The sequence below is a fragment of the Rhipicephalus sanguineus genome, chromosome 6 (genome assembly GCF_013339695.2).
Source record: "Rhipicephalus sanguineus isolate Rsan-2018 chromosome 6, BIME_Rsan_1.4, whole genome shotgun sequence".
NCBI lineage: Eukaryota > Metazoa > Arthropoda > Arachnida > Ixodida > Ixodidae > Rhipicephalus > Rhipicephalus sanguineus.
Window position 1 is genome coordinate 30,685,238 of NC_051181.1, and position 16,838 is coordinate 30,702,075.

At 48.0% G+C, this 16,838-nt stretch overlaps 1 protein-coding gene across 1 annotated transcript; it reads right to left on the minus strand.

Annotated features, from left to right (window-relative positions):
- Positions 1 to 1,459: 1,459 nt before the first annotated feature.
- On the minus strand, positions 1,460 to 3,597 carry LOC119397163 (nuclear envelope pore membrane protein POM 121). Its single transcript, XM_037664603.1, has 2 exons — positions 2,470 to 3,597; positions 1,460 to 2,422 (listed from the first exon to the last, which is right to left on the minus strand). Exons 1-2 carry the CDS (start codon positions 3,595 to 3,597, stop codon positions 1,460 to 1,462), a joined length of 2,091 nt encoding a protein of 696 aa, XP_037520531.1.
- Positions 3,598 to 16,838: the final 13,241 nt, after the last annotated feature.

Below are 16,838 nucleotides of genomic sequence, written 5' to 3' on the forward strand. Positions count from 1 at the left end.
GTCTCACTCTTCTACTTGTTAACAAAGTTAAAGCCCAGACTGTCCTAACCTGCGATTGCCACCAGCCTCACTGATCTATCAGCGCTCTGATTACAGCCCAGGCTAGCTTTACGTACAGACGGGCCACTGTTAAAGGGAACACTTCCGTTTCCGGTATGTCCAGATTTCGCTCTCCTACAAAAGCATAATGGCTTAGATTTCCATAACACTACTGGTGGTTGACAGTTCCGCTCCGTTATGATAGACTAGTAACGTCCACGAAGAATCTTTCCGCATCCATTAGCCGTTAGGGGGCCAACAAAATGAAAGTTGCTCATTCGAGTGTTCCCTCTAACAGTGGACCGTACTGTACATTGTACGGAGCCTCACCGATCTATCAGCAACGCTGATTACAGCCCAGAGTGACGTGCCATGCACGTGCAGGTCAATATCTACTGCCACAAACAAAGAAAAAGGGCGGTGGCATCCCTTTATCCCTCCCTCGACCACGGCGGCCAACCAGAGCGTAAGTACTCGTAGGCCACAGCCCACCGGGCAGGGCCTAAACGGAAAACCAAGATGTTACGAAAAACAACGGCTTTCCTTCTTTCTCGTCGACACGTGTTCACGCACAATGTCAGGAGCTGACGCCACGTGCGGAATTTATTGCTCACACATTCCGCGCTGCAGCGGCATCGTCGGCCAGCAAAAGCGCCGTCGCCTCCAACTTGGCGCAAACCAGGCTACTGGGGTTTCGCCTCTGCAGCGTGTTCCCGTCGCTGGCCGGTGTCATAAAACAACGCCGCCTGCGCTTCAGACTCCCGCAGTGTGGTCTGTCTACTGGCCGGAAGGGGTGCCTTCCCGGAGTTCAAAAACAAGACCGCGGCGGCCGTGGACCAGTTCTCACACCAGAGAGGAAGCGGCGCGCAACTGCCCACGTGGCGCCATCGCAGCCGACACAACTGCCCGCAATGCACTCCAAACACAGCGAGAGGTGTCCGGCACCTGCCCCGCTCCGAAATCCGAACCCTCTCGGCAATCTGCGACCTCGCGGTTCGCCACTTGGTGCGAAACCGCTCTCGCCCCGAGCACTCAACACAAAAATAAAAGCTGAGCGGCCGCCGTCGGCGAGCGAAAGAGACCCTGCCCTCACCCCTAAAAACGTAAAGACGCCGGCATCCTTAGGGCACACAGCCTTTTGTTGTTGTAGTGGTTCTAGAGGAAAAGGAAAAAGACGCTAATTTCTGCAACCCTTGAGGGAGCACGGCTAAGCGCCTTGTAGGTGTAGGGGGAAGTGGGAGAAAAAGAAGAGAAGAAAGAGAAAAAGAGGAAAGGGGTCAAAGCGCAGCAGGCGCGGGCGCGGCAAGGTTGGCGTGGAGCTGAGGCTGCAGCGGTTGAACTCCGCAGCCGAGGTTGTGGTCTGCCGTAGCCGACGATGTCGGGATTCCTTGGGAGGATGTGCCGACGAGTAGGGGCGAGTCTACTCGCTCCCGGGGGCACCGGACCGCGTGCCGAGCGCCTGGAGGCAGGTGGCTCGCAGCGGGTGCTCCTCAGGAAGGAATTGCATCACCGCCTGCAGTGTGGCCAGCAGGTTTGTGATGATAGTGTCCCGCGGGTCCTCGGCAGGCGTAGCGGGTGGGGCAGCAGGCAGGCTCGACCTGGGGGAGCTCGCCGTTCGCAGGAGAGATCGGCGCGGCGCAGGAGATGGGCGCTGCAGGCCGGGATCCGTGGTGTTGCCCTCTAGAAGTTTGTTCTTAACCGCAGCAGCGTAAGAGCGCACCTCACGGGACTCCTCGCGTACTGCGGCCTTGACTGCCCTTCTCGAGAGCGGCGTTGGAGTGGCGGCCATGAGCGTGGCCACTCTCCTTTCCTCCTGCCAGCGAGGACAGGTGGGGGTGTCAGCTGCGTGGGCACCGCCGCAGTTGACGCAGCGGGGCTTGCAGCTCTCCGCCTCCAGGTGTTGGCGGCCGCAGCGGATGCACGCTCCCTTGCGCTGACATGCCTTGGCAACGTGGCCGAAGCGGCCGCACTGCTGGCACTGGCGTGGTCGCGGCCTCACATGTCGCACCCGCAACCGCAGGCCGAGCAGCACGACCCGTTCAGGTGGGAGCGGTTCGGCGAATCGTAGCTTTACCGAGGCTCCCTCCCTCGTTGCCGAGAGCACGGGAACCGCCGATGTGATGCCCGCGAGTAGCTCCGCGTTCGTGAGGTCACCGTCCACGCCGTAGACGAAGCCGGTGCTGGAGCGACGATCCACGGGCTCCCTGGCAGTGACAGGGACGCCGCCGAGCTCCCTGATGGCGAGGAGCTCCGACAAACACGACGGCGTCGACGCGTCTGCGGCCACGATGTTTAGACGGTGGTTGACGCGCACCGCCGTCACACCGGGCCGCTTAGCGAGTGCCGCCGCGAGTGTCAGACCATGGTCAGACGCGGCGATCCGCTGAAAGAACCGCCAGGGGCCGAGGGACGGAACAGGGCTGTCCCTACCACGGCAGGATCGATCGCAACTGCCGCGGCATCGAGTGCCCTGGCTCTCCGCTGTGCTGCCTTGGAGACGACGGTGACGAAGTCGTCCTCGGCTGGCAGGGGGCCTGGACACGGGCGCGGCACGGCGACCGTGGAGTTGTGAGGTCTCGGGGCAGTCGGGGCCTCTGCTGCGGATGTCACGTACTCGCGCACCGGGAGCCGGCGCTTGGGGCGAGCTTTCCGCTTGTTTTTCTTTCTCCTTTGCACTGGGGGCGCACCCACGGTGCCGGCGAAGGCCGCCTGTGGGAGGAGGGCTGTAGGAGTAGCTGTCAGGCTCGCCGCGTCGTCCCGCATGGAGGGGGAGTCGGCAGGTGCTGCTGCAGCTGTTGTTGTTGAGGTTGCCGCTGTTGCGTGAGTGCTCGTTTGCTTCCGCGGGCCTTCCGCTGCGTCTTCCTCGCGTCCCCGCTTACGCGAGGTTGCCGTGGTGTCCATGGCTTCGTCTTCCGACGTCGCGGCATGTGAACTAGACGGCGCGTCTGTGTTGGCTGGCGTGGTAGCTGCTGCTGGTTCGGGAAGGTCGGCGGCAACTGGTGCTGCGTCCTTGGCCTTGCTGAGCAGCCAATCCCCGATGGTTGTCACCGCCTGCTGCTCCAAATGGTTGGGGCTCGCAGACGGTGTTTGTGCCGAGCTCGTGCTTGCATGTGCCGCGTGGATTGCAGCACGCTGTGTGGCACGCTTACGAGCTAGCCAGGCTTCGAAGTTCTGGTAATCTTCTTCTTCCTGTTGTTCTACAGCTTGTCGTAACGGACCGTTACTGTAGAGCCGGTAGGTCATGAGTGCCACTCGAGTGCCCGAGCGCGAGCGCAGGTAAGGCTTCGCGGCTTCGCGAGCAGCGGCGAGTGCGGTAGCAGCAGCAGCAGCAGCAGGGGCAGCAGGTGCCGAGGTGTTGCTGGCAGGCTTAGGGGGTGCCGCAGTGGTGGCGGGAGGCTCCGAAGTGGCCTGGGAGCATGGTAGCGCTTCCTTGGCCTTCTCCAGAGGCCGGTCCTCGATGGCAGGAACGTTCTGGCGCTCGGAAATCTCCTTCTGTTGTTGGAGGGATCTCTGGTCCTTGCCGGTCTTCATGTGCTTGCCAGTGGCCTTCCGGGGCATGGCCCCGCTCGTCCACTCAGGAAACGTGAGGCCAAGCGGCCGGGCGGCCGCTGAGGGACGCGTAGAGTTCGCGTTCGAAGTCGCGGAGCGCGAAGGAGACAACCTTTTACCTCAGCGGCCCAAACGGAACTCCGCCTTACTGCGGCCTTACAGTACTCCTGTATTTACTTTTAGGAAGAGCTAGTGAAAAGGCGGAATGCTTTCCTTCAGTCCGCTCACTGTTACAAAGCAAATGCGAAGGTCCTGGGCCAGCTGTCTCCAAACGAGTTTTCCTGCTTCTTGGACTCCCCCCCCCCTCATTTCGGAGAACGGATTTACCTACACCTGCTGTCTTTTCCCTGAACTGAGCGCTTCGGCGGGAAGCTGGCTGCTACACGCGGGTCCCCTCCGTGGGACGCGTATTTGCATCGAGTGTGCTTTTGGCTAAGGCTGGTGCCTTTGTTCGTAAAAGGATTATCAGTTCCCCGAGGTGGCATTGTCTCCCCCCCCCCCCTTTTCTTCCGAACTGGTCGGACGTGAAGAGTGAGAGCGCAGTGGTCCCTGGCGTGCCATCCTGGGGGCAGTGACCTATGTGTGAAGAATGTGTGGAGGGACCCTCCAATTCTTTGGAGGGTCCCTCCAAGGGCATGCATGCTTGTGATTGGACGTTTGCTAGTTATGCAGCTTCAAAGGAATGCACGTTTGTGATTGGACATTTGCCGATTAAGGAGTTTCCCTATCTTGGGAATGAAGCGTATTTAAGGAGCAGCAGAGCGTCTGCTCGGGACGGATCGATCGGACTAGATGTCGTTCTGACGATCCTGTCCTCTGTGATGTTGTAAATAAACTTCTGTTAAGTTTTCCTCAACGCCGGTCTCTCTGCCTCGGCTTCCTGCTGTTCTGGACATCCGCTGCTTCAACTGGGCTATAGTTTGATTTGTGGTTAGAAGTTGATCTTTCAGGTCACTCACTTCTGAAGTTAGTTTGGACTGCCCAGCTGATATTTTATGCAATTCGTCGAGTATAGCGGTTGTGTTAGGACCGGGATTTGTCTCAACGTCGACCGATTGCATGAGCAAGGAACGAATGACGTCAGTACATGCAAAAATAATTAAAGAGCAGCATCGCGGGCTCGGCAGCTGTAGCAAAAAGTAGTTGCTTGATTTCTTTGAGAGCAGAGCATATGGTTTACTAACCTGCATGGCAAAGGTAAGCGGGCTACGGTTGATTCCACGAGCGATCGAACATGCCTGTCCGGTCGATATTTTTGTTTTGTCTGGGTTTTTTGTATGTTATGTAGGCACATTCAAAGTGCACGGAACCGAAAATTTTATTTCGAAAAAAAAAAACGCTCTCAGCCCGCCAAAAAAATATTTGAAGGTGGCGACGCGGGCCTCCTGTTTTTGCTCACTGCAATGTTTTCGGATTTCACGGCTGAATTTAACGCGAACTATAAATGATGTGTCGAAAAATTATTTTGCTGGTGTTAATACGCATTACTGTTAATTACATCCATGCTTTTTTTATGCCGTGCTCAAAAGGAAGAAAATGTGAAAAAATGACAAACACGGCCGAAATCAAAAAAGTGTGCTAAGTTCGAGGCGCCTTGGCGCCTTTTCTATTTCAAACAGAAGCTTTAAAACATTGTCAAATATAGAAAAGGGCCTTTGCAACATCTATACGAAGGATCATTTCCCTACAGGCAGCGCAAAAAAGGAAAAAAAAATAGTTAAAGAAGCGAGTTTTTTCAAAAACGTTCATTTTTAAAAACTAAAACAAAAAAGCTCCGGTCTCAATTTTGACGAGAATTTTTTATCGAAGAGCGCTTATGTCAGTGAACACACGGTTTTAATGTCATGTGTCCTCATTTGCTTTGTTCACGAGTTATAACGGGCCAAAATGACCCTTGCTGTGTGTGCTCACTTCAGTGCGACTGATGGTTGTTATCAGCTTGCATTGCGCATAAATCCCAGTTTTAATTATTCGGCTGCAGCAAAACCTTGCTCTGGTGGCTTCCCGTCAAGAAAAATGTGTTCTCAGATTTTATTTGTGTCTAGCGTGTGCCGGGGTGGGCTGCTGCCGCCCTCTAAAGGGCTAACGCGTACGCAGTTTGCAGCTTACAACCTCGCCTACAAGCATCAGAGAAAGGTGGGGTCGCCTGTTCAAGATATCATTCGCTTCTTCTTCCTGAAGAAATGCTCGGTCTACCTCATCGCGGTTAGATGTAGGCAGGTTTTTCTTGAGGCGCGTAAAGCAATGCTAGCAGACCTCGCAGGTGTCGCGAAGATCCTCAGCCTATGAAAGTAGCTTCTGGAGGTAGGCAGCAACAAAAAGACCAAGAAAAAAAATTGCGCTACGAAAATGTTTTTCTCAGCAATCTTCTTTTTGTGAACGCGTAAATAATTGGCACAGAATACTCGGACGTAGCCATGGGCCGCGCGCATCGTGTGTAGTGAACAGCTAGACCAAGTCGAAGCGTTTATACTGAACGGCGCCGCACACATTATTGCACTTCTGCGCAGCTGTCATGAATGAGTTTCCAGAACTACTCACGGTTTCACATTTTATGACCACTAAGGGTGTCTAAGCGCTTCGCGCTGTGATAATTAATTTGTAGGCCACACTCGTTGTGAAAACTAAGGATAGTGTCCGTGTGGTGCCACCAGTGACCTCTGCTGTTCTCGACGTGGGAAAGCACATCAGTAAAGTGCCGACAAAACATCATCATTTGGGCAGCCTCGGCCACTTATGGCTTAATCATGCCGCACCGCACGTTTTCTGGCTGCTGAAACGCTGAGGTAAAGGTCGAGATGATACAGGAAGACGTTATCTGCGATGCCGAAAACATGTGATAGCGGGAAGTGAATAAATGGATCGGAACTGATTCAGCTACCTTTTTTTATAAATGTTGTTTAGGCACAGTGTGCGTCGAATGGGAAAGATGGTTAGAGCCTACAGTGCACGTAATGGAAGGCAAGCAAGCAGGCCGTGAGAAAGCAACTGCATAACAGCGCTCCTGCTGATTATCGCATTTAGTTACAGATTAAGCTGGCCTTCGCTGCATACAGATGACTTGTTTGGTGTGCAAGGAGAATTTTGACAGTCACCTAAACCATACGCTCGCGGTGTCTCGCGTGCTTCTGATTAGCGAATAATGGCGGGGTAAGTTGAGGTTGTAAGCTGCAAACTGCGTACGCGTTAGCCCTTTAGAGGGCGGCAGCAGCCCACCCCGGCACACGCTAGACACAAATAAAATCTGAGAACACATTTTTCTTGCCGAGAAGCCACCAGAGCAAGGTTTTGCTGCGGCAGAATAATTAAAACTGAGATTTATGCACAATGCAAGCTGATAACAACCATCAGTCGCACTGAAGTGAGCACGCACAGCAAGGGTCATTTTGGCCCGTTATAACTCGTGAACAAAGTAAATGAGGACATATGATATTAAAACCGTGTGTTCACTGACATAAGCGCTCTTCGATAAAAAATTCTCGTCAAAATTGAGACCCGAGTTTTTTTATTTTAGTTTTTGAAAATGAACTTTTTTGAAAAAGCTCGCTTCTTTAACAATTGTTTTCTTTTTTTGTGCTGCCTGTAGAGAAATGATCTTTCGTATAGATGTTGCAAAGGCCCTTTTCTATATTTGACAATGTTTTGAAGCTTCTGTTTGAAATAGGAAAGGCGCCAAAGCGCCTCGAACTTAGCACACTTTTTTGATTTCGGCCGTGTTTGCCATTTTTCTTACATTTTCTTCCTTTTGAGGACGGCATAAAAAAAGCATGGATGTAATTCACCGTAATGCGTATTAAAACCAGCAAAATAATTTTTTGCCACATCATTTATAGTTCGCGTTAAATTCGGCCGTGAAATTCGAAAACATTGCAGTGAGCAAAAACAGGAGGCCCGCGTCGCCACCTTGAAATATTTTTTTGGCGCGCTGGGAGTGTTTTTACGAAATAAAATTTTATGTTCCGTGCACTTTGAATGTGCCCACATAACATATAAAAAACCCAGGCAAAACAAAATTATCGACCGGACAGGCGTGTTCGATCTCTCGTGGACTCACCCTTTAAACTGCTCTGTGCTGTGGCACAGCTGTCGAGCCCACGAAGCGCCGCGGTTGATCGCAGCTCTTTTGTAGGCGACGAACAGGTTGATGTTCCAGGCGATGCAGCCTCCTACGGTAAAGTGAGGACTGAGTGTTCCAGGGTTAACGCGATCTGGTAGGTCGAGGTGCTGGCTTTCGGTGGCTTCACAAGCTCGCGCCTCGGGCAGCGTTGTCCAACTTTTCTAGTGGAGGTCAGTGGTTAAAAAACCGTACTAAGGTAGCAACCTAATGTATTGCTACGGTATGAGAGAGGAGGAAGTTCGACCTATGGACGCCATCACCGCCTATCATTGCCTGACCTCATGTGTAAATAAACAGAGTTAACCTCAATGCAAGCGTAACAATATCTTTAATTGATGTCTCCACTTTTCCTTAGGAAACATCAGTTGCCAAATTCTTTCGCTCTCGCAGCAAAGCACTCACCTCGGTCGAACGATCCTGCACTTGCCGTGACAGACACACGCCCCCTATTTTACCATATTTCCCTCCTTCGTATTTCACGACGCCGATAGTGGTGGATATCGCCACGGAACCATTGATACCTTCGGCTAACCTTTCGTAGTTCAACTGGAAGAAAGTGAGCGTACGTAAATGCTTTGTGAATGATGCAAAGTCTTTGTGGATAATGCCGAGGCACAATGGCCTCACCCTGTCAAATGATCATAAACACAAACTCTGAAACTTTTATCTGCTAACTTTAACTAATTTTCCCTTTAATGTAGTATCATAATAAAGTCGGGAACATTCACTTGAAATATTTTCTGTAAAACCGGTCGCCTTCGAGCCGCTTGTATTTTCGCGTCCTCCTGTTATAGAAATACACCAGACCTACACCAGACCTGCGACAAGATTTCGAAAACGAATCAGGAACTACTCGGAGGTAATGAGATGTGATGCCCGTTTATAATAAAAATGCAAGATCCGAGTAGTTGTTTTCAGTGACATATTTCTCAATGTTACATACGTTTTCGGCTCCCCGAATCTGTGCCGATGCGCTTTTCTTACACCTGTCGCTGAAACCGGTGTCACATTTGCATTTGATCGCACTGAACAATGGTCGCTGTTACACACCCCTGACTAATGTGGGTCGAGTTTGTCGCGTGAAAGAGCCAAATCGCGCTCTGGGTTGCTATGCAGGAGGGCCCGAGTTTGGCGAAACTCGTAATCTCTCCGAGCTCTGGCGACGCCCCTCTTTTGAACGATTTAATAGAAAAAGGTCAAATGCAGCCCTCAGCGCGCGCCGCGTTCCATTGGTTACGATGGAACGCAGCGTCACGACAAGGGGGGTCGGCAAAGTTGGGCGCCGTCTTCAAAGCAGCGGCATCTTCTTTCATTTCTTTGTCGTTCCACTGAGTGCAGAAGTGCACCCATGTAAGAAAAGTCAGAAATTTTTACTAATGATATTTTTTAGAGGTACGAACAGTTTAAATTCATTTTCAAGCGTTTAATGCCCGCGCTACATATTTATCAGAACAATTAGCACCGTGGCCCCCGAGATTAGCTCCACCCGAACGCCTTTGAACAGGGCGCTGTTGAAGCTAATCGCCGAGGCCACATGTATCATCATCATGCGCATCATAATCGCCCTCTACTTTCTAGCGCGTTGCTTGGCTGGCACGCGCTCTCTTTGTCCTCTTCTTCATCTCCTGCTCGCTCCCCGAACACGTGCGCCCAGCTGATTAGCTAATTAGCTAGCCGCTAGATCTGGCTAATTAAACGAAGAATGCCAAGACCAAGCTAATTAAGTCAAGTCACGCTAAGATCGAGCGAGCTTCCTAAAAACATGCCACTTAAGACCATGCTAATTAAGACGGGCTAATCCCGACCAAGCTAATCAAGATCTTGCTAACAAGGAATACGCTAATTAACTCCACGCAAATGCACACCTTGCTAATTAAGGATATGCTAATTATCTCCACGCCAATGTATACCTTGCTAATTAGACCTGAGCTAATTAAGGTCATAATTGGAACCATGCTAAGGAAGACAACTATGTTCAATGACACGACAATTAGGACCTTACTAATTAAGACAAATTTAGTCAGTACATTAAAAATGATACTGAGCTGATTCAGTCTTCACTCCAAAGCAGAATGAGCAGACCGAGCAGACTGAGTTGGCGTTCAGCCACGTTAAAAACTGGAAGAAACTGCTGATTAGCGTCGACCGCACGAGACGTTTGACAGTCACACTGGTACTATAACACACACAAGTTGAACTGGGGCCTCCTAAAAATCAGAGTTTGAATCCGAACTCGCGTGTCAAGTTGCCATTTCATTGTTCGAGTTCAAGTTGCCATTCTAGTTGCAATTTTCATTAATTATTCGAAAGCCTTTGACATGGTCGGCCATGAAAAGCTTGTGTGTAAACTGCGAGCACAATCAATCAATCAATCAATCAATCAATCAATCAATCAATCAATCAATCAATCAATCAATCAATCAATCAATCAATCAATCAATCAATCAATCAATCAATCAAAGCCTTTTATTTTCACCATTTCATACATAAGGTCAGAAAGGGAGAACTGGAGAAAAAGCCGAAAGTTCTTCGGCTTGACAAAGCTCCGGTCCCCCAGGCAGACAGTGGTTGGTTTCAAAACAATAGAAGAAAGCATGTTACAAAGTATAAAGCGTTAGAGAAATAATAACATTTCAAGTGAATATAAAATGAACATTGCGATGAATGGAAGGGAAGTGTATAAGCGACCTTACTAATTTCGTGACCGCGCCATAGAACGTGGGTCACCGGTGACCCGAACGCGCCGAACGAGAATTTTAAAGTACGGGCGCTCCTATCAACTAGTTGCACCATCTAGGACATTCTGTAGGCACTAATGCTTCGTTTATTGCATAGTTAGTTTTTTCCCGAATTAATGAATGAAAGTTTATTGTGAGATCCGGCTAGTTGTTGGTCCGTGCCAGACCGCACAGATGGAGGACGGAAGATCTTGTCTTTAACTAGCCTCCCTGGCCTGCTGGATAGCCCAGGTTTGGCCCTGTAGATCGGAGCTGACCAGCGCTTTCCGCCATCGCTGCCGGAGAGGTTCTGGGGAGTTTGTTTGCTGATTGGGACACCCCCATAGCACGTCGCTTAAGGACTAGTTTCTATCTAATTTTGGGTGAGGCGGACGGAAAATCCGCCTCAAGTCTCAATAGCACTTTGTGCATTCTGCATAGCTGAGCGGCAGCGATTTTTAAGTGCGACTCAAAGATAGCGGTTCGCTTGGTTTGTTCACGAAAATGGCAGACGACTGGGGCTTAACGTCCCAAAACCACGATATGATTATGAGAGACGCCGTAGTGGAGGGCTTCGGAAATTTCGACCACCTGGGGTTCTTTAAAGTGCGTCTAAATCTAACCACATGGAACCGTAGAACGAGCCCGGATAGCAATCACGGCCGCAGAGATGGTGAATATCATTTGCCATATTGGCATCATATGGGCATCGTCGAGCTTCTACGACAACACTTCCCCAAAATAAGTACATCCCGAACAGGTCTTACCAATTGACGAAGCGGAGAAAATACGAAAAGTGCTAAGAGGACAAGAAAAATCACGACTGGACAAATGTCACTTGTAACACCTGTTTTGCCCAGTGGCACACCAACCCTAGAAAAAGAAATGTTTTTACATCTTGTAGCTTTCAGACATGGTTCCACCAATTTCGATAATGCAAGGCATTGAACTGTGAAACCTCTTTTGTTGCTTACAAGTTTAATATGTTTTTACTGTGTGCGGTGAAGCCATGCTTTAGGATGGTTTGGTGCCATGTTCAGTGCTACCTCCTGGTATCTGACTTTTTTCTGTCTTGCTATTTAGTATAATTTGTTAAAATACCTATGACTCAAAAGCAAATTTATTCCTCTTCTCAATTATGTTTATTGTATTGCTGTGTTTGAAAAATTTGTACAGGGAAATAATATAACCCTGTAACCTGATGAAATAATGCAGTTTTCACTAGGCAGAAATCTTTTTTTAACCCATACGCTTTTTGAGCTGCATCATTCAAACTTTCTCGTAATACAGAAAACTGTTGAGCAAATATTTTGTATATATCAGATTATTTATCATTTTTTCTTTCATGTTGGGGGCACAGCAATAAAACGTTCCATGCAATGTTCAATAAATCTAGTTTTTCACAGATATTTTTGCATATATATTGCGTTAATATGAATTTTTCGAAGTAATACCATTGAAACCTACAATCACTCAGCTTCATATTGATATATTGTCACGAGGTCGTGACGTCAACGAAGGCAGCAGTCGGCGTGTCCGAAATGAAGCTCTTTATTTGGCTGAACTTGTGGCCGGGAAACGAAAAGTCTACAATACACACTGAATACTGATAGCGGCGAACAGAGCGTCAGCCGTCGATAAACTGAACCGCTTCAAGGCGCGCCGGCATTTTATACAAGCGGCATCGAACACTGAAGCCTTATCTCTGGTGGCCGCGTTAGATCCAGAATGATCTCAGCTGTTCGCGTTTTCGCGCTCAAGCCTACAAGAAGATTCTAATATAATCTTGAAGCTTCTCAGGTTAGGGAGCCGCTTGCGCAAGGCAGCGGCTACGCACGCAATGGACTAGTTACATAAAAATAACAAAAGAAGCGCGCGTGGCAATATAACATTACACTGTCATATGATTCATAATAAAAAATAATTACTACGTAAAACACACAAAATGTGGCCAATTTTCCCACGGTCACGAAAGAGTTATATGGGTGTAAATTACTAGACTGGATCACTAACTATTTATGCATCTCAGTTCGTAACTATTAATCGCGTACAGTCTTCATCGGCAACAGTCACATCTGGAGTTCGTCAGGGTTCAGTGCTTGGGCCTCTGTTGTTTGTAGTTTACATTAGTAATGTAGTAGATGTTTTAACACCGCCGTCAAGTTGCGCCTATATGCCGATGACTGTGTCCTATACCGCAATATTACTAATGCTAGTGATCAGCAGGAATTAAACAAGGTTTTCTTATTGTTCTGCCAATGGAGTGATACGTAGAAAATGAAAATTTACTGGAACAGTCGCCATGACTTTCGCAAACAAAAAGAAGCCGCTGAATTAGTCCTAAAATGCCAGTGGTAGTTACTTGTCCCAAGTTAGTGACTTCAAATATCTGGTTGTTATTTTTTCACATAACCTAAAATGGCATGCTCATATTGCCCACATCTCTGTAAAAGAACTTCGGAAACTACTTTGAGCGAACCTTACAAATGCAACTATAGAATGTGAACTAACTGCCTACAAACCACTAGTTCGTCCGATACAAGAATGCGCTTCGACTCTGTGGTGCTCCCACCTCACGTGTGACATAAAGCATGCAGAATCAATTCAGAAAAAAACTATCATATTCATCTTCGGTCTCTGTGATCGTAGCTTTCCACCTTCATCACATGCTCACATCTTATCATTGCAGACTCTGCAGCTAGGCGCATAGGCGCACGCGTAATTTTGCTGCACAATATCGCCCACACGTCATCCAGTGTTCAGGCGCCCCTTTCTTTTATATGTGCTAATGCACGTGCCACTAGACAAACCCACCGGCTAAACCTTATTCCTTTCAGGACACGCACTGACTGTTTATGTTCTCGTTTTTTCCATTCACAGCTGAAATTTGGAACAACTTAGATGGTTCGCTTCGTGGATTGGCCTATGAAGATTTTGTTGAGCAACTACCTAACCCTGCCACCTTTTAATCCGTTTTGTTTTACCTTAGCGTTTGCTCTTTTTCTTCGTTCATACTAAAATCTGTGCCTACACCTGACGAATGACTTTGTTGAACAGTTATGTAAGCGAATCACATTTTAATCTCTTTATACAATATAATCGTTTGTTCTTTTATTGTTTGTACTAAAATGTGTACCCACTCCTGCCTCGAATTCGAAAAAGCAGTATTTGTAAATAAGTAAATGCCGTTTTAAATGCGAAGCATTTCTTAGCGAACTTCTGCGACTTTGAGCGTATCTATCTATCTATCTATCTATCTATCTATCTATCTATCTATCTATCTATCTATCTATCTATCTATCTATCTATCTATCTATCTATCTATCTATCTATCTATCTATCTATCTATCTATCTATCTATCTATCTATCTATCTATCTATCTAGCCGCCTACGACTGCTGACCGTTCTGCTGACCGTTACGTTAATGGGATGTATACCGAAATTGGTGCGACACATGACCTTATTACGAACATAATTGACAGGCCATAACATGAAAATCATGACATGCATGCCATGAACAGCATGATTTACATGCCACGGTCTTGGGGCTCTTGCGGCCGTCTCGTTAATTTGATATATACCAAAATTGGTGTGGCCTGACAAGAGTGTATGACAAACATAATGACAGGTCCTGAAGTGCAAAGCATGACACGCGTGTCATGTACAGCATGATTTACATTACATGGTTCCGGGCCGCTCGCGGCCGTTTAAATGAATGGATATATACCAAAACTGGTAAGACGAGACATTTCTGTGTGACAAACATAACTGACACATGGTAACATGAAAATCATGACATGCATGTCATGTGCCACATGATTTACATGCCACGCTCATGGTGCCCTCGCGGCCATTTGCCTAGCTTGATATACACCAAAATTGGCATTGCGTGACGATACTGTGTGATGAACGTAAATCAGAGGTGGTAACGTGAACATCATGACATGCAAATCATGTGCGACATGATTTACACAACACGCTCATTGTCCAGTTGCTGCCGTTTCGCTCGCTTGATATACACCAAAAATTGGTATTGCGCGACGATACTGCGTGATGAACGTAAGTCAGTGGTGGTAACGGGAAAATCATGACATGCAAGTCGTGTGCATGATTTACATGCCACGCTCATGGTGCCCTCGCGGCCATTTGGCTCGCTTGATATACACGAAAATTGCTATTGCGCGACGGTACTGTGTGATGAACGTAAATCAGTGGTGGTAACGGGAAAATCATGATATGCAAGTCATGTACGACATGATTGACGTGCCACGCTCATGGTGCCCTCGCGGCCATTTGGCTCGCTTGATATACACTAAAATCGGTATTGCGCTATGGTACTGTGTGATGAACGTAAATAAGTGGTGATAACGGGAAAATCATGACATGCAAGTCATGTACGACATGATTTACATGCCTCGCTCATGGTGCCCTCGCGGCCATTTGGCTCGCTTGATATACATCAAAAATTGGTTTTGTGCGACGATACTGTATGATGAACGTAAATCAGTGGTGTTAACTTGAAAATCATGATAAGCACATATTTTACGACATGATTTACATGCCACGCTCATTGTCCGATCGCTGCCGTTTCGCTCGCGTGATATACACCAAAATAGGTATTGCGCGACACGACAGCATGCCGATCGTAAATAAGAGGCGGTAACATGAAGATCATGACATGCAAGTCATGTACGACATGATATACACGCCACGCTCATGGCGTACTCGCGGCCGTTTAGCTCGCTTGATATACACCAAAACTGGTATTGCGCGACGTCACTGTATGGCAAACATAAATGACAGGTGGTAACTTGAACATCGTGATATGCGCATAATTTACGGCATGATTTACATGCCACGCTCATTGCCCAATTGCTGCTGTTTCGCTCACTTGATATACACCAAAACTGGTACTGCGCGATGCGGCAGCATGACGAACGTAAATGAGAGGTGGCAAAATGAAAACCATGACACGCATGTCATGTACGACATGATTTACATGCCACGTTTATAGTGCGCTTCCGGCCGTTTTGTTAACTGGATATATACCAAAATTGGTATGGGATGACACGAGTGCGTGATTAACATAAATGACAGGTCATGCATCGTATATTCCAGAATACACGTTTCATTAGCATCGTACATACCGGATTGGACATGCATGCATATATGGCAAACATACGATATATAGTGAACAAGATGCCATGGCGTGAATGACTTCATTTGCCTCAAAAACGAACAAGGCCATGTAGCAGCTCTTTGCGGGCTGCTTCGCATTACATCGATTCCCACAGTGCGTGGGATCTGCCGTGTTTTTACTCAACGCTGCTTTCGCGCGCTCCGCACTGCCTTCCTGTCATGACCACCGTATAGCGAGCTCGGAGCAGACTCGTGTTCACGAGAAGCTCGGGCCAATCTGCATAGCACCTCTGGGAGCCAGATCGCGACGCGCCAATCGAGACTCATGATCGCGATCGAGCCTAATCGTGATCAAATGTGACAGGGTGGCAGCAACTAATTTGGGCCTAATCCTGATGGCCCTGATAGCGATGAAAAGTGCCCCTCTGACACCGCTATCAGATTTCGTCATCTCCGCGCTTTCCACAGCCAGCCGCTGCTTTGACGGCTGCTTTTATAACGAAGCCGTATATGGCTAGGGTAATCCGCTTGTGGGCGTGTGCCCCTAGGATCCTCTAGGCAGAAGCGAGAGAACGAATGTGTATAGAAGCATTCTGAAGCATTAAGGTAGAACCCTGAAAGCCTCTGTGGAGTGGCATTAGAGTGGAAAGAAGTCTTGTGCTGGGGTTTGAACTCATTTCCCCCACCCCGTTCGGAAGGCAAGTAGCTTAACCACTAGGCACGTACCCACGTTCAGCAAATGTGAACATAACTGTACCATACGCATGCCCTTTATTTTCGAAGGACCTACAGGATCATCATCATCTACAAAGGTGATGTACGAACTAGCTCAAACTTCAAGTGCGCTGGTTTTAACTTATGTTTTGAAACTCCTGAATTTCAGCTCCACAGCTAATAATGTAGTGTCCGCGACAGCGCTTCACCACTGTATATTACCCATTCTCACACTTTTACACAATCGCTACTTTTGTGAAGCTTAAGTTCTGCTCAAGTTTTTTTTCCTCTCAACGCCTATGCCTCATGTACTAGAACAGGCAAAATTCAATGATCGTACATTTTAAATGCGAATCATTTCTCAGCGAACTTCTGCGACTTTGACCGTATCTATCTATCTATCTATCTATCTATCTATCTATCTATCTATCTATCTATCTATCTATCTATCTATCTATCTATCTATCTATCTATCTATCTATCTATCTATCTATCTATCTATCTATCTATCTATCTATCTATCTATCTATCTATCTATCTATCTATCTATCTATCTATCTAT